Below are 24,433 nucleotides of genomic sequence, written 5' to 3' on the forward strand. Positions count from 1 at the left end.
TTGTCCATTGCCTGTTATCATTTAATCTTCAAAAGTATCCACAGCCTGCATCACAACCTCCAAGACACTGGAAGCATCTCCTCTGGGGAGAATTAGGAGCTGGCTCTACTCTTTCAGAACCCATGATATGGCAATCATGACATTTTACATACACTTCAGTTGCATTGGTTACAGACTGAGCATGAAAACATTGATTGGTTCAAAAATGTGAGCAAAATGGGATAATTTGGATATATATATCTCATAGCGTATATATGTATGAGTCTGTGTATATATATTTTTGACAGGAAGGTTTTTCACATTCACGCATATACTCTTTTTTTCCTTTTATGGAGTAATTTCTGATTTTTCTTAATCAGTTGTGCCTTAAAATATGAAGCAAAAAGGGCTGTTTGTCTTGGCTTATCTCTTTTCCCATGCAGGCATCCCTGAGCTTGAGCACGCAGGTGCTGAAAGGTTACTTTGATAGTGTCTCCTTGCCGTAATGCCCCATCAGGACTTGGGGCTCATCCCATCCTTTGATTAAATACTTAGGGCAGCAGCATCTTCTGTCAATATTTAGTAAGTTGGGGGATTTCAGGTCTTATCGTGATGAACCTAAATGTGACCTAAACTGAACTGAAAGCAGCTTGAGGCAGGAATGGCTTCGTGTTTGAAGTTGTGATCATTCTTTGAAGCATATTTAAATTAATAACCACTGCATTTTCTTGACAATACTGGTAGAGATAATGTGGGATTTCCATTATGCTGGCCTGGTTTTCAATCATTTCCCAGTTACAGTGAGGATGATGAATGAACTTCACCAAGAAATGATATTTTAAAACATGAGTTTTGCCATGTGGGTGACACAGTGGAACAGAGGATTACCAGTGCTGATGTTTAACTTAGAACTGTCTAAAAATTTGTACTTGACCTCTTCATATAAAGGTGAATTTGAGGCATGCTTAGCAGTCATGACAATAGCGTTTTAGATTTATTGCAGGCTAAATGATCATTTTATATATTCACTAGAACCACTCAGGGCTACAAAAGACAACTCTTGCCAGTTGGATTTTCATGCAAATATCTTTTTGTAGTGTAAAACATTAGAACAGCTAGGTGCTCTTGTGTAAATTAGTAGCACTGTTTATAAATATCTCTGCAATTGAAAGCAGCAGAAGTACCAGATGTGTAATTACATTAGCACAGATACTCTACAGAAAGCTGCTTCTGTGAAACAGAAAGAAGCTTAATGTGAAAATCTTTGCTTTTGAGAGCATGCATGCTATGCACATCATTAACCTGTTAATTAAATCTGTTAAGGGCTGCGTTTTCTAAGGCCTTGTTAAATGATCGCTTATGTATAAAGAACGTTTGCTTTTAAAAATCTTCCATTGCAAAGTGTGGGCTAACACTGTAAAAGCAGATGCTTGTTTGGATGTGAAATATGCGTACAGCATATGTGCATCTGTAACTGATACTTTTCCATGTTACCTTTCTTTTACTTCAAAAAAATCATAGTGCGCTAGCTTTTATGGCAACAGTGACCTGATTTCCAAGTTCAGAATTGTTCATTTCTGCTCAGCAAACAGCCCCAGCGGACTACCTGAATGCTCCCCGTACCCTGCCACATCTCAGTGGTTTTCAAGACACATGGGTCTATGCTAGCAAAGTGGTCCTCAGGATATGTGCTCTCAGCTGTTTAAGCATCTTGAAGGATGTGGTTTTACCACTTGTGCTGAAGCTTGTGAAAATGTATGTAAAGGTGCACAGCTGTTGAGATTTCAGTGATAGCTGAAGACTCTTCAGAAATACGTAACCACTATAACGTGAGCAAAACGCCTGCTAAAAGGGTAGTGAAAGATCTGCCAGTGTTGTAAGGCTGACCTCGGCGTAATTTTAGGTAGGGTGCGATTGGATGGTTGAACACTTCCATCTTTGAATTCTTGTAACTGACGTTCTATTGTCAGTGTTCTGAAAATAAGAAAAGAAAAAATCCAAAACCCAACCCCAACCCCTGCCCCTTTCCCTAAATGTGCTTGTTTCCCCCCTGGGACGGTGGGTTAGTGCTCTGCCCGCTGCAGGGCTCATGTTAATGTACTGACACAGATTTCTGGCCAGGGCTGCAGTACTCTGCTTATACTTGGAGTGTTACTGCCTTTTGCTCTAAGCAATCTAACTCAGCTGCAAAAGGAAAAAAAACACCTTTAAATTAAAAATAAAATGAGTAGAATGTTACTCTGCATGTTGTAATGCTTTATTGCCCCAGTTCCAGGTTTTGTTGCTCTCATTTGGGGGGTAGGTTTCCAGAGAAGCACTGCAGCACAGGGGCTGTTTCTCTGGACAGGGTGCCCCTGAATGCCTTGTCCTGCCTAACACGCTATTTTTAAATAAAAGAAATTTTGTTCAGCAGCGTCATGGGATAATACAACTTCCCCATAAGATCCCTGGATCTCTGTCTGGCCTGATGCACAGATCTTAATCCGACAATATTTTGCTTTCACTCACCTGCATGTGTAGTTATTTGGAACGATGCCTGGCAAAATCTGCCTCCAGATGGGATGGAGATTTTTCTTCCTTCATATACCTTATCTGGGTATGCTATGCTTACTTGTATTTTGTAATGCTTGTCACAAGATTCTCAAGATTTTTCTATTCTTAACACCTGTGAGTCTGAACAAGGTAATGTTATGTTCTCTAAGTGCAAACTCAAGTATTTTAGTCATTCTGTGCTTCTGGACCTTGCAATCAAGAAGCTGAATTTATGATGTGATGTGATATTACTTCAACTTGAAAATTAATATCTTTGCCATTACCTGCCTTTTACATTAATCACCCTGCCACCTCCCCACCCAAATTGAATTTTTGTGAATTTGATTTAGTTAGTTATGTTTTTTTAATTTTTTTTTTGTTCAGGGTTTTTCTTTTGTTTGTTGTGTTGTTTGGTTTGTGGTTGGTTTTTTTTTGTTGTTGTTTTTTGTTTTTTTTTTTAATTTGCTGTACGCCTGTCATTCTTGCCTGAAGTGAAAGCCACTTGCATCTTCAAGCCCTTCATCCTGATTTACACTGTCTGGGAACTTAAGCTCTTTGGCCCTCTTAGACTGATTAGAGCTGCTCAATGCTCAGCCGTTCCTCCTGTCAGCAGCCTGTGCTCACCGCGTCTGCGAGACAGCAGATTGATTTACTGCTGGAGAAGACTCATCATTCCAAACTTTGGCATAGCTGCTCGTATTGTTTGTTCCTGCACAGCGATTTCCAAAGTATTACAGAGCATTGTGCTTTTCCAAAATACTTTTTCTCTAGAATTTGGAGCATTTAACAAGAATGTCTAGTGTAAATGGAAATAGAATTATAATTAAAAGTGGATTACTATGTATGGACGTTATAATAAATAAATAAATAAAAAAGGAAAGAGAAAATGCCCAGTAAAAGCAGTTTGTAGAGTTCTACAATAACCTTTGTCAAGTTTTTTATAAACCGATTGTGTACATATTTTAAAATAGTACTTTTCACATAAATTAATTATGCTGTCTGTTGCTAGGGAATTGTTATCATTGGTTTTCTCAGTCTGTGCAGAAATACTCATTAGTAGCCGTTTGGGCACCATGGGAAATCCTGCCCATTGTATCGTTCTTCTATAATGCTTATTAAGGATAATGACTGTCTGGCCCACACGGTTGAGAAGGTATTTCTGTATAAGTACGTGGTGTCTTTCTCTCTCTCTATATATATATTCGTTTTATTTTATTCTCTCATCTGCCTTTTCAGTAGACATCATTGTACATGGGCAGGTCTGTACACATCAGCTCTGCGGGAGGCTGAGGGGTGCAATTCCGCCGTTTAACCCCAGTCAGACTTGGTAGTCCCTTGGTGTGCAAATCTGGATTTCAGTGCCTTTAACGTGGTGTATTGATTGTTGCAGCATCTGCAAAGCTATGCTGGCTTCTGTGCTGTAGGGGGTTCTAAAATATGTAAGTTGGGAATAGCATGCAGCTGAGCAGAAAAAATGTACTTCTCCCTTCAAATGATGTCTGGAGAGGGGTGCGTGCATTTTCGTGATTTTATGTGTGTGTGAAGTAAGTTCTGATACTTCATATAGTTGTGCAGGTGTGCAGATGGCTGTGTTGTGTCACAGCCTTTTCAGGAAAACAATTTTTTTTGGTGGAAAAAAACAGATTTTTTTAAAAGTTTTGAAAAACAGAATGTTGCTGCTATTTCAGTGAACATAATTTAAGCTTCATGAAAGAGTAAGAAAATTAGAAACCGCAGTTGTCACAAGAAGGGGTGGCAGTGCCTGGTGTTGGCCAGGTAACAAATTATTGCAGAACTAATGTAAGAATTCTCCTTGTCTCCTGGAGCTGGAATACCAAGCAGACGTTGGAAGTGCTGCCAGTGCTTCCCCCAGCTGTCCCACCGAGGCCCTGTGTCAGCCTGTGCGTTTCCTGGTGGGGTTTCTTTGGGAGACTGCTCGTGTTGCTCCGTCCGTCGTTTGGCAAGGCTTTGGTTGCGGAGATGTGGATGAGGCGGTCCCTTCCAGAGCTGGCTGGGTCGCTTCTGGAGCGATCCCACGTGTTGGTAGGCTGTCGACAGGGAGGTGGGCCTGCAGTGGAACCTGGGCTTTGCCTGCTGGAGAAGTGCCTCGGTGAAGGGCGGTGAGGGGACGCCAATGTATGGAAGAGCAGGAAAAGCCTTGTGCAATGCGTGCTGGTGTTGAACCAGTAACGTAAGGACCTCTGTAGAGCTGGAGTGCCTTCTGAACGCCCAGCTCCTACAGGCAGGTACACAACGCAGATACAAGCACGATCACAAAAACACCAAGCTCCCTTCTGCTTCCCTGCAAATATCAGGATAGACCTCCTTGACTTCATGCTTCATTGTGCTTGAAGGGATCTGAGCCTTCCTATGGGCTGGAGAGATGATTTCAGTGTAATGAGAGAGGAGGCTGGGGATCAGAAGGTGTTGTTGGGTTGTCCAGCAGCGCCCGTGTATTCATTCCCCTGGTTCCCCCCTGCTGCACCAGGCAGCGTGTGTTCCAGGAGATGCAGCGCAGCCGGGGTTGTATCGATTCTGGGTGTTTTTCACATGGAAATAGCAGTTCCCATCGGGGAATACAAGCCCCAAAGTCTAGGTGGAGTGACTGAAGAAATGTTTATCAGCAGTTTTTTCTATTAAGGCTGCATTTACAAACACCTTATAAAGGCTGTTACATTTTAAAAGGAATTGGTTACCTAGATGTCTGGAATTTTAAAAAGGTCAGGGTTTGATTATAACTATCTATAATCCAATAGCGAGATGTTTTTAATCTCATATGCAGTAAACTACTCATAGTTGTAATCTGCTGCTAACATCTATTTAAACTTCTTGTTTTTATAGTATACATGAATTTATATGCATCATGGCCTCATCTCCTAATGTCAGCTGTTAGCAAGGCAAGAAATCTGTTCTCATGAACCCTCAAAATGTGTCAGATGAGTATTACAGAAATGTTTTGGAATGTATTGGTTGGCACCTTTTTTATTTTTAATTTTTAACTGAGAGTTGAAAGAAAAGAATTTTCTTCCCTGGGCCATGTCTGGGGTGTGGGCACATGATTGAGTAGCTCGGCTAATGTAGTTTACATTAGTGCTTAATATTGAGAAGTCCTGCCTTCAGGTGCCGAGGGGTTAGTAAATCACTGACTTTTCATAAACAGCAGTGTTCATTACATTTTGCTGCAAAATGCCTTTCTTGCTGGAGTATGTCTCGACTGTTACCACATGTGGATAATAAGGGAAAAACCTGAAATGTAAAATTGGAACAAACTGCTGCATGGCTATAAGTCACTAAACTTCACCTTTATTCAGATCTAAAATAAGATGAATAACTAAGCTGCTGAATTACTCATTTGTGTAGATCGTGAAAGCTTAAAAAAGTGCTGCAGGTATTTAAAATTAATCCCAGGAATCAGAGGAATTTTATATGCCCTGTATGACACATTGCAAATCGTACAATAGTCTTTTATTTTGTATAGCATCTTTCAAATGGATTATGGTAGAAAGTGTTTTACTGAATTGCTGTTAATAATAAATGGCAAAAGAACTGAGACAGTGAAGTATGGGCAGGGAAGAAAAGCTGTGTTTTGGCTGAGACGTGGCAGTAGATGCAGGGCAAGCGTACAGGAGGGCTCTTCCTGAAAGCAGGGGAGTGGGCATTACATGAACTGTAACATACTAATATTACTTTGTAATGTAAACCACCTAAATCTATCAGATCTGGTATCCTAGAGTCTGGATGGAGCAGGTCCTTAAGATTTTAGTCTTAGTCTTGCAAGAAAAGATGTGACTGAACTGAGTACACTGACATGGAGAGAGCATGGCTTGCAAATGGTACAAATTTCATCACCATAGTAAGATTGTTGTCCGAATCATTAGAAATACTTCTCTTGGCATAATATTGAATGTCTTTGCATTGTGCAAGAAAAAACAAATAACGTTGAGAAAATGTGTGGTTGTTTGTATTCTCATAATAAAGAAATACATGTCCAAGCCTCATTAAAAAAATTGACAATTCTCATAAAATTACATAAAAACTATGTAAATCTCCTAAAAACTTCTCCTAAAATAACTAATTGAATCGACTAATTTTTTGCTGCTGTTACTAATAGTTAAGTTTAATTGGTTGTAATACTGTTAGGAATAAAGCTCGTGTTGTCTGAGTCAGTTTTTCTCTGTCCTCAGAAATCGCAGAGTGAGTTGGAGCTTTCCATTTCCTATAAGCACACTCTGATGGAAGGGTGCTGGAATGACACCCGGAGTGGTTATATGACATTTCAAGCAGAAGTATTAAATTAAAGTGGACATTGCGGTGATCTTCTGGAGTTACAATGACGTCTGGTAGACAGCAAGGCATTAGTGAAGTTATATGTCTGTTTTATGACATTTGGGGATCTTTTTTCTAAGAATTAGGAGATTCTGTTTAAAAACAAATTGTTAAGGTCCAGAACAGTTGCTCCTAAATTTGATACTTAAACTGAAAGACAAAATAAAAGAGTGTAGAAAATAGGAGGACTATTCCAGTGATTGTACGTTAATTTTTTCAGTGTTCCTGCACTGTTTTGTGTATCGGATATGACTTGGAGCATATCTATTACCTGTTTGATATAAATTACTAACACAATACTCTATTTAACTGATTGCTGATCTTGTCCTAAGTTTGCAAATTAGTACATAGCTACAGGGACAGACTAATTGTGGAAGATGCTTATTGTTGAATGAATTCTCAGATGGTGAAATGGTTGCAATTAAGCTAAATGTCACATTAAACAGAGCATAATTATTGCAGCAATCCTTATTAAGCAATAACACACTTATTAAGCAGCTCTTACTGGGATTCCTGTTTTAGGTTTGATGTTTAGTGGTGTTGCATTTTGTCGGTAATATGTAATTATTGTCTGAATAACTTGCTTGCCTTATGCTTGTGTGACCTGTGTGTCCAAGAGCAGATGTCACTGTATCCTGTCAGACATAATTATTGCACAGTTGTAGGTATGTCTTGCAGGCAGGAAAAGCAAACGGGTGCACATGACACCAAATAAACTACAATGGCTGTGTTATTGCGTGCTTTTAACGGGATGAGAGAAGCTGTATGGGGTGATAACATGGTACTCTTTCTGGCCGATGAAAGATGGCAAACTCAACAATGTGTAGTTTTTATTTATTAGATTGTCTTGATTTATTAGTCCCTTTCATGCCATTATTACTTGTAGTGTTATAGATCTCTTATAAAGAGACAGTAGGATGTCTTTGTTTACAGTTTTCCATAAACAAAGACATACCACTATCCCTTATGATTTTTGTACAAGTCAAGCAAGTTTTACCTGACTTCTCATTTTTGGAAATAGTGATTTGATTGATTTTCTCTGGTTTGGTTGACTAATGGATTCGTTTGTCCTGTTGCATGTTGCATGGAGATCTCAGTGGTATCTTTAAGCAAAAAGCTGGTTTTGATATCCTAGCAAACAAAACCTTGCTTTATTAGATGTTCCTTCATAGAGTAACCCAGAGAAGGGACCATGGAAGGTCATCTGGTTGAACCCGCTGCTCGGAGCAGGTTCAGCACTGAGTTCACACCAGGTTGCACAGGGCTTTGTTCAGTGAGGTCTTGAAAACTTTCAAGGATGAGATTCTTCTGTCCCTTGGGGAAGCCTCTTCCAATACCCTCATCATGATGAGGTTTCCCCTTCCATCTGTCTGGGAGCTTCCCCGTTTCAACGTATGTCCACAGTCGTCTCCTTCTCCCACCTGTGTCCTGCTGTGTTGAAATCAAACATTTCCCCAGTACCTGATCAAGTGACGATGGTTAGGAGATGGACAATATCTATCCTTTATCTTCATCTTTTTTACTTTCTGTAGAGAGATCACTGTGAAATATATTACATTTTATTCAGTCTTCTGCGTTCGTTACCAGTGGCCTCTCGTTCTAGACTGGGAGCATCTTGTAAAGCATCTTTCTGAAGTTCAGGCTTTTGATGCTTAAATTCCAGTGGGCTTTTAATAAAATGTAGTTAAGCATTCACCTTGTGCTGAGATGTTTCTCTTAACTGACTCGGATTTATTTTAAGGAAAGTGTAAATTTAGCATGACTCGTCTAAAAATAATTAATTAAATTCTAATTACAAAGCAGACTATTGACTAGGAAGTATTTACATCCTTCTCCTCGTGTAAGCCACCGAACAGGATATTTAACTAAGCAGTGAAACATTGTGGGTAAGTTTACTGCTGCGTCCTGAAGAGATCATCATGAAGTGAAAAAAATCTGTAGTGTAATGGGGTTTACATCTGATTTTTAACCTTATTTTTCATGCTTTTTTTTTTTTTTTTTTGGTATGCCAACAGCAGGCTATGTTTTTAGCATGTTTGCCAGAGAATAATTGCAAATTATGATGTGTCTAACAATAGTGTAATTACTTATGTACGAGTCCTAGCTTACTTTTTTTTTTGGTAATTTTTCATTCTAAATTCACACCTGACATTAAATAATGGCCACTTCTGGTTTCTGCTGTGTCTCTTTCTATCCTGGTAACATAAAGGATTAGTAAATCTGTAGCTATTACTTGGCATAGTTCATGAGCAACACCCAGAAATGTATAAAAAGTACTAACAAGATGAGTTTTGTGCAATAGTAAAAAAGCAGTGGTAGATTTGGTGAGTGTAATTTGGCGAGTCCTCTGCTACAACTACTTTGTATTACTCCATGGTGAGTTTTAATGCTATTTTTAGTGCTATTTGCTATCCTAAAAGCATTATTGGGAAGTCCTTAATTGGTGTAATGTGTTTCATGGTCCTATGGATGGGTAAAACACTGTTATGCTCAGTGCTGGAGTGAAACAATATTACTCTTGAATTTTTGCTTTAAGAACAAACTGGTGAAAACCAAACTTTTCCTGTACTGAAATTCCACATCTCAAAAAATTAAACTGCCTTTGCTGAACTGCATCAGAGCAATAAATGCTGAAATTAGCTTATGATACAATCACATTGTGATGCTTAGTCTTTGTGGTAGTTACTCTCCTCCGTTAATAAAAAGCCACCTAGCACTTGAGGTTTGAATTTTTACTATGATTTTTAGGAAGGTGACAGTATCTATGTAATCCAATGTCTGATTTTCATGCTTGTTGGCATTTGTATAAAAATATTCTTTTAGATATAAAGGTGCAGTATCAAGGATGAATATTTAAATTGTCAATGGACCACTTCACGTACCTGAATTTCAAAACCATATTTTAAGATTGATGTTTTGGAATATTGGGTTTTAAGGATGGCGGATTCTGTCAAAAGCCTGTTGTGAATGTAGTACAGCTTGTAGAGCACGGTACAGTTTGATGCTGCCTTTTCCCATTCGAGTTAACGTGTCGTGGCCAAGTTCTTACCTTGGCCTGATACCATTTGGTGTGAAGCAGAGGCATAAAAGGGACCAAGATTTTTTGCATAGCCTGAAGGATTCAACAGAAGCTGGAGTCATCTCTGAACCCTGATGACTGTGAAACCCCTCTTGACCCCTGCCTGTCCGCCACGGGAGAAGGTGCCAGCCTGCTGGTGGGGTTGCAGCCCTGACCTGGAGGGCCAGGGAGGAGAAGCGTCCGTGGAAGGGACGTGGCAAGAGTTCAGGATGTGTGGGAGGAGAAGCTGGGCTATACCCAATTCCTATTTACTTGTCCTCCTTTATCAACAATGAAAAACAAACAGGAATCTCTATTCCTTTATTTATTTTTATTTTTTCTATTCCGCGACGTCAGGCCCCTGGCTCTGGAGGATTAATTCCTCTCTATTCCTGAAGAAAGAACAATAGGATTACCAGCAAACCTGCCACCAGCTGAATGAAACACCTGGTATTATAATTGCAGCCATTATGAATTGTTTTGGGGGTTTATGTGTGTGTTTGGTTTTGTTGTGTAAGCATGTAACTGATTCTGGTAGTTTTAAAATCAATTTTAAAAAACTTGACTGGAGTAGCATTTCTTAATATAAATCAACCTATTGCAAGTTCATTTTCTGCCTTGAAAAAATACAAAAGACAGGGTAGCTGCTGTATATTTTCAAGGAAGGAATACATATGCTGTGTTTGTACTGAGCAAAATGGCTCTATTACGAGGTAGTGGCAAGTTTTTAAACTGATGAACAGGATGAGACCCTCTTGAGACATGATCAGCAAACTCGCTTTAATATGTTAAAAATTGGTGGAGTGCTTTTCTCTACCTTTCTTCAGTTCGCAAGCAATTTTGTACATTATCGCCCTCAGATTATTTTTTTGACTTGGTGGATATTTGTCAAGTAATATTGTTACAGAAAAATCTTTCTGTTTAGCCTTGTCTGATTGCGTTCACTTGTAAATCCTCAAATAAGATTCATGTGATTACATATGTACGTTCATGTGCTCCAGAATGAAAAAATATGTCTCTGGGTTTAATTTGGCTTTAATTTCTCTTCCCAAATGGGCTAGCTTTACCACGTCTTACAGTGCCATGTGCTGCAAATGGAAACGACTTGCTCGATGTATGTCCCAGGGTAATTCAGAAGTCGACACACGTGAGGTGCCTTTTCTGCTATCGGGGCTGTGCTCACTGAGCAGCACCGGTGGGACCTATCCTGCACTACATACACTGTCGTTACAAGTCACTTCCTCCATTTCAAACTGCTATTACGAGTATGCTCTTATTTTCATAATATTTACCCTCACCGTTTTATCACTGGATGATGGTTCAGTTGCTTCCCAGTGCATTTATTCCGTTGACTAATTGCTCTGTTAAGACTGTTTTCTTCTTATCTAACTTGTCTTTCTTTCCCTATTAGATTATTGTTTCTTTATGACCATTTTTGTATTCATTTGTACAAGTGAAATTAAATATTCATATTTCCTCAGGCTTTGGGATGCATTTTACTGCTGCAGAAAATGTGTTTTACTGCCTGGCCTGCCTTTAATGTGAGAAGTCACGGGGCATTTTTTTTTCCCCTGCCCCACCAGTTTCTCTGGGTGACCTAATAATGTGACTACACTGGGAGGAGAAATGATTTGCAGCCTTTGGGGAGCATTTAACCAATTTTAGGGACCAGCTGGTGGTTCTTTTCTTCTGAATACATGGCAGGGTATGGTTTGGATGCTACTGAGCAGCGGGACAGATTCGTGGCATTTCTCAACACCCCCTCTTTTGCAGGTCACTGGGGCCGGTGTGTAGGCGACTGTGGCTCAGGGGCCGTGCGGAGTCGGGCCGTCTGGTGCACCCACGCGGAGGGCTGGACGACGTACCACGCGAACTGCGACCAGAAGGGCAAACCCGAAAGCCAGAAGAGGTGCTTTAAAGTCTGCGACTGGCACCTGGAGCTGTTCGAGTGGGAGGTTTCGGGATGGGACAGGTGTGGGCTGGCCTCCTTTGCTGGCGGTGAGGTGGGAAGTGGGGCTTGTGTCACCGCACAGCACGGGCTGCAGCGCCGCACTGTCCGCTGCCTCCAGAAGCTGAACAGAACTGTTGTCGCCAACGAAATATGTGAACATTTCACGCCGCAGCCAGCCGCTGAGCAAGCCTGCCTGGTGCCCTGCCCGCGGGACTGCGTCGTGTCCGAGTTCTCCGGCTGGTCTGAGTGCGGCACGGGCTGCACTAGGCGCTTGCAGCACCGGACTCGGGCGGTCATCGCTCCTCCGCTCTACGGGGGTGCCCCGTGCCCGAACCTGACCGAAGCCAGAGCCTGTGGCACTCCCACCTGTCCTGGGGAGGAGGAGCACGCCTACAGCCTCCGAGTGGGGTCTTGGGGTGAATGCCGGCTGCCCTATCCCAAAGAAGTCAACCTGGCGGGGCAGACTATGCCGGATTTGGGTTGGGATTCTGGAGAGCAAAGCACGTCTGGACTTCAAGGCTATAAACCCCAGCAGCGAGCCGGGCAGGTGGAGATCGGGTACCAAACCAGGCAGGTCAGGTGTGTAAGGAGCGATGGAAAAACCGCAGCGCTGAGGTAAGGATGCTTTGTCTTTTATTTCATCCCCCGTGGATTTGTTTGATGGAGTCCTTGCTCTGTGTGACAGCACAACAGCAAATGTGCTCCCCTTCTTGAGTTTTAAATGCAAATTTCTGTATGTTTTCTTTATGGTCTCTTTTTTTTTTTTTTTTTTTTGATTTAATTCCCTTCTTGTAAAGCTAGCATATGCTGAATATTTTGCATTCTTCTACGATTTGTGGCTGTTTAATTCGGTTTATATTTTTTAATAATTCTCTTCTGGCTTTTTTTGTTGTTTTGAGGAAACATCAAGGAAATGGAAATATCCATCACTTTGTACTGTTGCTGGGCCCTGGCTGTGGGAGAGGGAGATTCCGTTCTCAGTCGTGTACTGCATATATTTGGCAGAAAAGGCTAAAATTGCACCAGCTTAAACACCTTCATTCTTAAAAATCAACAATGGATAAAATAAGTGTGAAAAGTTTGGCCTTGTGAGTTTACTAGGAGGTATTTCTCGGAAAGGTGGACCAGTGAGTAAAATCTGTGATTATCATCCTGCTTATTGAGGAGCCTTCCAGTCTGGGTGTAACTCTTAGGTGCCAATACAAGATTGGTGACTTGCATGACTGTCCTTGGTGGTGGTGGTTGGTTGCTGTCCTCACGTGTTTTATCTGACAGGTTTTCTTAGTCTATGTGGGTTGCTTTGGTGTAATTCAAACGTGAAGGGTTACAGTAATGTGCAGCAAAGAATGGAAAGATTCATTCTTTCGGTTTCTCACATGTAAATTCAAGCTATCTAAGCTCTGCCATTTGACTTCTGGTTGCATTTGAGCAGGTGCCAGCAGCTATAGATGACTGAGAAACTGATTGAGTTCTGAGAAAGTCAAGTTTTCTGGAGAACTTCTCGTGTTCTGGTTTTCATCCTGCTTCTGAATTTTTGCAGAAGTCAATCTGTTTCTCAGTCATCTGTAGCTCCTGGCACCTGCACAAACTCAAATGGAGGAGACAAAGGGTTATTTTACATCCAATTCTCTATCTCTGTTAATGTCTGCAGTGGTTTTGCACACATATCGAGGTGAAAATATACATTCTTGCCTTTTTCTTACCCCCTCCTATTACACCTATAGCAAAGTACAGAATTCTTTTATGGGTTGGAAAAAGTCAAACTTTGTGAATTGCTCCAACAGTTTCTAACATCTTGACTTTATTACTTCTCTCAAAATATATGCTGATTCTAAATATACAGATTTTATGCTCATGTAGCTGCTTGACGTTAATGGAGTCACTTGTGATTTATGCTGCCGTGCAACCAGCAGCAGGTTTATGTCTGCTAACGCTTGTTAGCTATTCTTCTGCCTCTTGTATCTCATTCCTTATCAGAGGCTCTGCGAAGGGGATCCTGATTTTGTTAAAATGTCACTCGCTTTGCCCTCTCACTCACTCCTGCATTTGCTGTAAGAACAGGGAATGGAAGACAGTTTCTAGACATGTTTGCTCTTTGTTGTGCTACTGTCTGAGTTATACATGGAATTTCTGGATGACAGCGCAGAGCGTCCTGGTAGCTTTAGCTTTAGTGACTCTGCCCCTGATCACGCTGTCTTCTTCCTTGCTCCTTTCTGGTTTGTTTGGTTTTTTGCTGATCTAGCCCCCTTTTTGGGAGTGTACAGCTCCAATGGGTGCCTCCTGGCAGACTTTTTCTGCTGAGGCTCTGTCTCAGATTTACTGTAGAGAGCTGAGCTTGACCCATCCCTTACTCTTCCTCCAAATACAAGAGGAAACCCCATTGATTGTATAGAGGACAGAAGGTCATGTCATGTTATGTTGTCCAGAGTGTCACACACTTTTCCTTTCTCCTCTTGGACCTGAAATCCAAGCCTCAAACCCAGTCTGTATTTAATTGCAGGGCCGGAGTGTCACTGATATTGAATACCCCTGATAATGACTCCCTTCAAGCATCCCCTGGTAATGTCCTCCTAGTTTTGCTGTGCAGCGTATTTGCTGCCATTCTTCTGAAGAACGGACCCTATCTTGCAGAAGTCGCTTTACAAGAGCGATGATACTTTGGCTACTGATAAAGAAGAGTAAATGCATTTGCATAACCCTGTAGTGGGGATTGGCAGGCAGCCAAGCGTCTGCTGTAAAACTGGGAAGAAGTGCCTTATTTCTGCTTTTCCCTTTCCCTGGCCAAGGTTTCCTATTTTGACTAACACCGTTGAGTAAGTACCAATGAGAGATACTAATTAAATTTCTGGAAAACTGAGGGGAGACAGGGGAACATCCTGAGATGTGCTTTAATTGCTGGCTGTGAGCTGCTGGTCTGCCAGGGCTTTGCCTCCACCACGTCTGCCCGACTCTTGCAGGAAAGCGGTGGATAATGGGAGCAGGCAACTAACCACCCTGACGGGTTGAAGGCTGCGTGAGGAGAGGAGCCATATGCACATCTTGCCCCCTAATTTATAATGCAATGGAAAAGATGCCTAATCTGTTATCAGGGTTATTTAATTTACTGGTGTCTAACCTCAGGGCTGTGGAGCAGCCGGCGAGGCTGGCACCCAGCAGCGAGCGCACTGGAGAGGGCACCTGGGTGTGCTCCTCGGCGTGAGAGAACAGCCCCTGGACAAAAAGTGGATGTCGGTGGAGTTGAGTGTGAGCTGGTTTTTCAAGACTAAAAGATGGAACATGTTCACTTCTTACAAATGCTGGATTACTGGCAGGGTGCTCACAGAATCACAGAAGGTGGGGGTTGGCAGGGCCTCTGGAGGTCAGCCAGCCCTTCCCCCGGCCGGAGCAGGTTCCCTGGAGCAGGCTGCACAGGGTCACGTCCAGGCGGGTCTGCAATGTCTCCGGAGAAGGAGACCCCGCAGGCTCCCTGGGCAGCCTGTGCCAGGGCTCCGGCACACTCCAGGTAAGGACGTTTTTCCTCCTGTGCAGGGGGAAGTTGCTGTGTTGCAGTTTGTGCCCGTCGCCCCTTGTCCTGTCGCTGGGCACCCCTGGAAAGAGCCTGGCCCCGTCCCCTGGACGGCCGCCCTTAAGGGGTTTGCAGCCATCGATGAGATCCCCTCTCAGCCTCCTCTGCTCCGGGCCGAAGGACCCAGCTCCCTCAGCCTTTCCCCAGCCGGGGGATGCTCCAGTCCCCTCGTCATTTTGGCTGCTTGTCTAACAAGTTGGCGGTTGATGGGAATGGCAGGTGGGGTGTCCTTTCTTTTCTGAAACTGGTCACAGTGGCAGGGAACGTGCCTGATCCTTCCAGTTTTTCACTGATGCTGAAGCGAGGCCATTGAACCCTGCAAAAAGGGTCTTGTGGCTTTACAGTAAGCCCTCAGGTAGGACCTGAAGAATCCTTTGCATTATAAGGATTTTTTTTTTTATCTGATTTTTTATCAGATAAAATTTATATAATTTTTAATTTAAATAATTGTGCCTACGAAGATCTGTGTGTCTGTACCATCCTTGAAGATGTAAAGAAAAAAAGCTTACCAATTTTAAAGGTGAAAACTGTAAATGGGAATTACTTGGGGAGGAGCGCAAGTGTGTGGAAGGTTGGGTGTGCCGTATCAGGGAAAGAGCTGGAAAATGTTTTTGAGGAAATATTTTTTCAGTTTGGAGGTTCTACATCTGTCCAAATGGAAGGAAAAGGGAGAAAGGGAGTGGAAAGGGAGGGACAGACCTTTTTGGAAGCACTTGAAATGAAGACAATTGGACAGCAGAACATCAATAGACCTTGAGGCAGGTTCATTTCTGCTCAGAAACAATTTTGGTGCAGAAACTTTATATTTGTGAAAATAAAAGCAATAACATCAAAATAGAATGATTTTATGGATCTGATTTGAATCTTTTAAAGACTTTTAACAAGCTAGATTTTTTCTTTTATACTGTTCAGATAAAATTCAGATTTCATTCCATTTCAGAAAAAAGTATTAGTTTTGCGTTAAATCTCATATCCAGTTACAAACTTAAACATAAGCACTTCTATCCATTAGAAGAAAATTCTCTGGAAAAGTTGCAAGAAATGAATGTGCTAGAACTTCTGCTCTTTTTCATTTTCTGTCTTGTCACAGTTGCAAAGATCTACTGAATAGTGAGACAAAGGCACTTGCCTTTTTTTTTTTTTAATAAGGTTAAACATAGAACTGTAGTTTAATTAAATGAATGCCCATAACTAGCCACTGAAATCCTGAATAACTTAAACCTTATTTTCTAACCTAATGTGCTCACTAAACACGCTGAGAAGTTAAAGTCAGGAGCAAACATTTTTAGGGTTTTCTTATTGCTACTATTTGGATTAGGAGTCTTGGGTACATATTTCTTAAACTCTTCATCCTACTTGTAAGATGACAACAATGATAGAATAGAGTTAGATTTGGGTTTCTGTTTACTTTGCCTTCGTAAGTGAAAATTCAGGTCAAACTCAGTCAAGGGAAAACAGTCTGTCAAGGCTGAGGTAGAGCAGCATTCAGCCCTTTTGTTTGCCTCTGTAATTTGAATTTCCATTATCCATTTCCTAGTGGATTGTGCTTAACCACTGTGCTATTGTACATTTTTAGGAAAAAAATATTTGCAGTTTATAGTGTTGATGTTCTTCTGTTCTCTGGATGAATACAAAACGTTGCAGTCCGGAGGCGGGAATGCTGCGCTGTAGCATGTGTTTTGGTGGCTATGGTTGTGATCTGGGCGAGGAGATGTATGTTCACATTCCTCCCAGCAGATGTAGGAATGAAGCCTTGGTGCTCAGGATTGAAAACAAATCCCTGAGCTATCAGATAAAAAAGAGATTTTATTTTCTAGTCTGCTCTTAAAAAGTTTTGTTTATTTCCTTTGCTTTTATTGAAGGCACATGAAACAAAGGAACAGTAACCATTTTTTTCATTTCAGTAAGTAACATTTTAGAAGTAGTGCCCAATAATATTTTTTTTTCTTTCTGTTTTCAAATTGTGCTGAAAGCCAGCTGCTTCTTTAGCCCTAAGATTTTGGTGGCAGCCTAGGGTAGCGCAAGTGTAGGTCGGCATTTATTTTTAATTGAAACAGGATCTGGTGCATTAAGTTTTGGAGACACCAAAACTTAGACATCTTAGACACCAAAGCCCTGTGTGTGTTTGGCTTACAGGAATCCCAGCTCCCTTTCCCTTCCTTTTGGTCATTGTATAATGGGCAGATATTCCTCGTCTCCCTTACCACCCTGGTGCAGGAGGGACTGGTGTTCCTCCTGCCAAAGAAGCCTTTGCTGTACAGATTGAATATATGGTATCGTCAGTATCCAAAACAGCTCTGGCAGCTCTTGAGGACCCTAAAATACATTTTGAAAGTATGCCTGCTAACATTGATTGATGGTTTCCTAAGGGGGAAAAAAGGTATTGTGCTGTTAGGAATGTGGCAAGACTGTGTCCATTATTAGACCCTAGTATTAGCCAAGTGCAAGAGGCAGGTAGTGTGTATTCCAGCGGCTGGTAAGGTTGTGTCATTGATTATGGAATAGGAGATGATGTTAGAAAAAGGGAAGAAATGGAAATGTGTTGTTATCAGTGTAGTTTAGCTCACTTCAGGATTTTCTTGCTCTGCAGCAGGTGGATTTGAGCATGCATTCCTGTGTCGGGCTTGACCCTTGCTGGCAGCCTTCCCTGAGCTGCTGGGGGCGAGGCTGGCTGCTGGAGCGGTACCCTGTCCTTCTGGTGCTGCCTCCTGTACCAGCAGCGTGGGCATGGTGATAGCTTCTTAGTGTGTCAAATTGTTTCAGAGATTATCTTTCCAGTATGAAAGGTTCAACAATAACCACCTGTCTCATCCTCTAATGTAAGGAAACGCATTCAGCTTTAATTCTGTATGCATTGATATGGTTGGGAAAGGAAACCAGGGATAATTTCTGTGCTGTGCCCAACCTGATGTAATCATGCACTGCTCCTGGACAGTTTTTAAAAGGACACTGCTTCTTTTTCCTGCTGATAGATGTGTTCCCACTCATTTCCCTGTGGTGGATGTGGGAGCTGTGTGACTGTAAGGCACATCACACAGATGCACTGAACCATTGGAAAATTTACTAATTTTTTGGTGAGTTAACTTTTTGTCCAGAATGGAAAGATGATGTGGTTCAGCTTGGGGCTGCACAATCACTGTATCTCATGAGGACAGCGTGGCTGGAGCTGGAGGAGCAGAGCCGTGTTGCAATGTGGGCAGCAGCCTGCAGTTACACAGTCACGGGGGATGTGGAGCTGCGCAGTAGGAGTGGTACATGAGACCATGGGACCACTTCTCCTCCTCCTCCTCTTGCTTTTCTGCTTGTAGCTCCAGGACTGAGTGTGAAACAGGCATGAGTATGTTTTCTTTGGTTTAGTGGGGGTTTTTTTGTGTTGGTATGTGGTTTATTGCCCTTCAGTACACGAGAGGGTAAGAGGGCTCTTACACTTGAGCATGTTAGGTGGTGTGCTGCTGCTGCCTGCCAACTAACAGATCTATCTTACGCTGCAGGCAAGCTAACTTAGGTTGTGAAACAATTCCTCTAGTTTTAGTGTCAATTCAAGCATGTAGCATAGAAAAAAGCATAAATCATGTAAGTACCCTGCTATATCACAGATCTATGTAGCTATATGTATAACTATGTGTACTTACCAGATTGACTCCCAAGAAGTAAATTTAACCTGATACATTAATATGTGGAAAGTTGATTTATAAACAGGGCTTACATAGTATCCCTGTCCCTAAGACCTCCTCCTCCCTGCCAGTTTGGATGCAACCACAGCAGTGCAAATACACGTCTGGTGTGCAGGCTCAGATCAGCAAGTGTCTCGCACGTCTGGGCTTTATCTGCATTAGATTGTCCTAAATACATCTGTGACATGAAAGACTCTGTCTGAATTTCATGCAAAAGCGTGTTTTTACATTTGTCTTTGTGTTGCTTGGTGTCACAATTAATTTGACTTTGAGGCTCTGAATGAGTAGGTACAAGTTAATTAGATTCGCTTTCTGTTAGGCAGTTGCATGTAATTCTCTCTCAAAAACCTACTCAAGCAGAAGGATGGAAATTGCCAGCTCCACATCTTGTTCACCTTAAGGTCAACAAAGTTATCTCTTTAGCCTCTTCTAGTAGGAGCAGTGAAGGGATTTTCAGGGAAAGAAGCAGCTATTCAGTCTATGCATACTTCAAAGGCTTTTGCAAATAGCAAGGATGATTGCTGGGCAGAGTGGCCGCCCAGGTTTGAAGCCATTAGGAGAGGCATTGTAGGCATTGTCTCGCTAAGAATGGGGGCTAGTGATATTATAGTATTAAAGACGACCTCCAAGCAGATTTTTAAAGGCTTCCAAGCAGATTTTTAAAGGCTTCGTTTTGTTTGGTATTTCAGTAAAGATCCAGCATGATTTGGGTTTTCATAGTGGTATCTGAATACGAAATTTTGATCACTCTTTAAAATGTGAGATCAGTTACCCTCTATGCTGTGTTCTCAGATAACCTCTAGTTTTCTAGTACCGTCAGTTTTGAGAGTGATTTGTAAGTACTACTGTTTTATCTCCTCAAAATCAGGAATTCTTGTTTCTTGTTAATGTTGTGGTACAGGTGGCTCATCTGGTAACTGTTGAAAAAGTGCAAAAAAGGAAATAAAATTACCATTCATGTGGCTCCACCTAACCTAGTATTCCAAACAAGACTCAAATTCCCTGGGTTAATAAGTACAGATATAATGATTATTACTTCTCAGTCCTTGGTTCAGTAGTATTGACATTGTGTACTAGACAGCTTTGCAATCAGTTGCATTTGACATGTAATGGAGGAACGAGACATTTTGAGTTGTAAGCCAGAATAATTTTACTTTGAGGGTGCTGTATCACAGGCTTTTTCTGCTGTATGCAGTTGTTAAAATAAACCTCAGTAAATTCATCCTCACAGCACCTGTGAGATTAATGTGTTATTCTGAGTGAGGGAACAGAGACAAAAAGTTGTAACACTGTTTTTTTTTTAAAAAATGTATTTAATTTTTGTTAGTTTGAAGTGTGACGTTAAGCCACTAAATGCTGTATTTTGCTGGTAGTTGAGGGTCTGGTCAAACTTGATGTGGTTCAGTGGGATCATTCCTATTGACCTTTGTGAAAACAGGGCCAATTTCTAGGCTGGAGGAGAAGCAAGTGAACGTTCTTTATCTTCTCTGCTCCCCCTATCCCCCTATGAGACCGCCCTGCAATCCTGAGGTGATTGCCCCAGTCTGTTTTCTTTAGAGAAAGTCAGGTTAGTGAAACTGTGCTGTAAAGTGAGGTAATGGCTGGTTCCCTGGCAGCAGCTCTGGATTTCACACCTTTGCAGTGTACCTCTGTTTGCTCCTTACAGTTGGCAAAAGCCTGACCGTGAGCAACTGGAGGCTGGAGAAGACACATTTAGAGAGAGTTCACATGGAGTTCATGTATGGTCTTAATTTTGGAGGCCAGTCTGCATCACCTGTATAACACTAGGCAGAACCCAGAAAATCTTGGTTCCTTGGCTCCTGGTGACTCCTCTTTTTGTCTGGCTTTCATCTCTTTTTGCCCCATCCCATCCTTCGTGGTGCTCCACTGATGTCTCTGCTCGGATGTACCTCAGTCCTCTTTTGGTGTGTCCTTTCATGCTCTGTTACCTCAGGCATCTAAGATTTTTGAGAGACGAGAAAAGTTTTTTTCTCCCATTTTGGGAGATGTAGTGACTCTTTGGTTGCTCTCCAGCTGGGGTGAGATGGAGCAGCAGCAGCTGTGCCCTGCAGAGTCCCTCCCAGTGGGCGCAGGGCAGGAGAGCCATCCACTGGCTGAGACAGAAGTGGAAGAGCAAGGAAGAATGGTGGCCTTAGTCTGGAGGTTTGTCTTCTCCCAGAAGCATTTCCTACGTTTGCCTTACTTTTCTATTGTGACAAACTATTGTAACTTTGAAACACCTGAAAATTTTATTCTGGGCCTTTGTATCTTGATACCAAACATCAACAGGTGACAGCTCTTAAAATTTGGTCTTCCATTTTATTGGGCCTCGTGCGGTGCCTTCATGTGTTCCAGAAAGAATGAAGATCGTGTCCTAATGTCAGCAGGAGTAACTGAGTCCCAAAACACAGCCACCTTTGCAGCGTTCCTGGATCTCTGGTGGTTTGTCAGGTTTGAAAACCCTCTGACGTTGTTTGACAGCTTTTGTTTGATAACAGCCTCACAAAACCAACACCTTTCTTATTAGCGTATGACTAATTATTTTTTAGAAGAGCAAAGGTGCTCAGCAGGACATGCTGACACTTGGATGGATGGCAGACAGCTCGTCCTGTGCGTGGGGTGATGGGAATGGTTACCAGTGGCAGTATTTCTCTGGGGCTTGGCTTTTATTTTCCATCCTGAATAAACTGTGAAATTCTAACTACACAGGAGCAAATATAGTGCCTTTTGCATCTGTTTTAACTTGAAATAAATGAGGTGCATTATTTGCAAACTACCTGGCTTGCAAGATTGCACCCACAGCTCCCTGGAAGTGTGTTACGTGCACGACATTACAGCTGCTCTTACTCTGATTGTGTTGGTGTTGAGGCAGGTCTTCTGATTTACCCGCATGACCGTGGATTTCTTCTTCGGAGGTTTGGCTTGAAAAAAATAAAAATAAAAAAAGATAATTAAGCAAGACCTCTTCAGCTGTTTTACTGTGTTCTTGTTGCAGCTTCTGCCTGCAAGATCCTGTCCCTTTGACCTTCAAGTCCTGTGTCATCGCCAAAGACTGCGAGACGTCAGAGTGGTCCGCATGGAGCACCTGCTCGCAGACCTGCGGCTGGGGAGAGCTCACCCCTGGCTTTCGCAGCCGGCGCCGTGGCCTGCGCAGTGTGGCTGTGGGTGCCGGGAGGCAATGCCCAGAGCTGGAGGAGAGGGAAGCGTGCAGCGTGGGAGGGAAGGAGCTGCTGCAGCCTTGCCCCAGGTATAGCAAGTGCTTTTAGCCCGGTTTTTGGAAGTAAAGAAGCCCCTGTTTGGTGACTGCCTTGTGCAGAGCAGGTCTTCCTTATTCAGTGTTGGTGATTGGAGGGGGTCGCATGTCGTGCTTCCTCTCCATGTCTAAAAGATCATCGATTTGATCATCCTTAACTGTGATTAGTGCTATTACTGTTAGCAACAATTACAAAAAATGTTACTATTATCGTTATTGCTATTACAATAATTACACTTACATATAGAAATAAATTTAAATTAACACCCACTAGAGTTTATGTTTTCATATTTTAAAGACTGAGAGCAGATACTCTTGTTCTCTGGAAGGGCTTTCGTACTGATTGCTGTTTCAGAGAATTTCCTCAGCTGCACAGACTGGGCAGGTCTCCATGGCTGTGCTTTTATTGGCTTTGAAATTGCAATTTTTACATAAAATTTAATGATTCCTCTTCATCTCCCCATAAAAAAATTGCGGTCCTCCTTGGGGAAAGTGGGAGCTGGTCAGAGGTAATAGGTTGGGCTTTACTCAGCTTCCCTCTGGGCACCTCTTGAAATGAGAAACTTTGCACTTTTGAGCACTTGCTTGGTTTATGGCAATCTTAGCTCTGGCAGAAGGTGAGGATCTCACCTTTCTGGACTGCAAATCCATGCCGTTATGCTTGGCCAGGCCAGCATAGGGGTTTTCTAGTTTGCTTTGCAAAGAATATAAAATATTGCTTAATTTTTCATGTGACGTTCTGAGATTGACTGTAAAATGCTTCAAGATTGATAAAATTTTATGTGCATGCAGACAAATCTCCCTGTCTGTGAATGAGAGTGTTTAATGGGAGGTCTATTCAGTGCTCAACGCCTGAGTTTCTGGGGCTGTGCCAGATACTGCCAAAACCTTTGATAAAGCCTTTGCAAGATACATTTCTTAGGAAGGTGTGACCTGTAAAAGTGTCTCTGTATCGTTGGGTTCATTCAAAATCAAATGCTGATCATTTTTATGCACCCTGCTAGCAGAAGAGGGGAAGTATATAAAAAACCCCCTTATGTTGCTTGATTACGTGCTACGGAAAGGCTCTTACAGAGTGATTTTTTTGCTCCTGCCCCAATGCACATCAATTTCAAAGACAATACATTAACACATTGTCTTGCTGATTTTGTGCAGGAGTGTGGGTGCAGGTGACGCCTGATTAGGGTAGACCAGCTGGTAGTTTATCAGGGAGTGAACAGACACGTGCCTGTCCCTAGTTTCTTGCTTCTGCTTTTTGGCACTGCACTGGATTAAAGTACAAATGATTGCAGGAGCTTGGTGAAGAGCCAGGAGGGCCCAGAAGCTGAGAACCTGCAGAACACTGACAATTTTCTGGAGGTGCTACTCTCGCTATAGAAGGACACCTGTGGTTCTTTTGGTATATCGCTGCTATGCCCAGGTTTTCATGAGGCTAGGAGCCCTTCAACCTTCTGCATCCCACCATACCTGCACACCTTTAGTCCTTCAGGCAATGCCATCTGCGTGGGCTAGGATAAACTGCCTAATGACCTAGCCCAGAAAAATGACATTAGACTTATAGGTTAATAGAGCCACTTAACTACAAATATTGGGGGAAAAAATATTCTGGTATTTAGTTAATTGTGTGTGTTTGTTTTGTTTTTTTTTTTTCCATAGGGATGTAATATCTCAAAATGCAAGTGGTAGGCTATGACCTTCTCACACTATGCAGTACTGAGAAGAATTTTACAGTAGTGCATTATTAGTAGACTTTGATTTAGCCATTCAATACTGCAGAAACGAGCAGGAATGAAAAGCTAGAATGTTATAGTATGTGCTCTGAGTCTGTCAGACACAAGGCTGTGGGGGCCAGAATTTTGTATTAATGAACACAAGTCAAACACTTTTAGGTATGTTATTTAAGTGTCAGCAGCTGGTAAAGGATGTTATCTGTCCTTGTTACAGTTCACAGCCTGGTGATTTGGTGTTGGTCTTTGGGAATTGGTGGCCAAGATGCTGGGAGTATTTCACACTGGAAAGCAGTAGCTTTCAGCCATAGAGGGATGCAGTTTTAATCCCTATGAAATAATAGAAGTAGTCTTTAATGCTCCCGTTC

At 42.1% G+C, this 24,433-nt stretch overlaps 1 protein-coding gene across 1 annotated transcript in view; it reads left to right on the forward strand.

Annotated features, from left to right (window-relative positions):
• The window catches only part of THSD7B (thrombospondin type 1 domain containing 7B), a 535,716-nt gene that overhangs the window by 311,453 nt on the left and 199,830 nt on the right, over positions 1-24,433 (forward strand). The window contains exons 5-6 of the mRNA XM_080399624.1: positions 11,669-12,461; positions 22,081-22,332. Coding sequence (XP_080255750.1) covers positions 11,669-12,461; positions 22,081-22,332 — 1,045 coding nt within the window. The remainder of the gene's footprint in view (positions 1-11,668; positions 12,462-22,080; positions 22,333-24,433) is intronic.

The sequence above is a fragment of the Falco punctatus genome, assembly GCF_963210335.1.
Source record: "Falco punctatus genome assembly, chromosome: 8".
NCBI classification, from domain to species: domain Eukaryota; kingdom Metazoa; phylum Chordata; class Aves; order Falconiformes; family Falconidae; genus Falco; species Falco punctatus.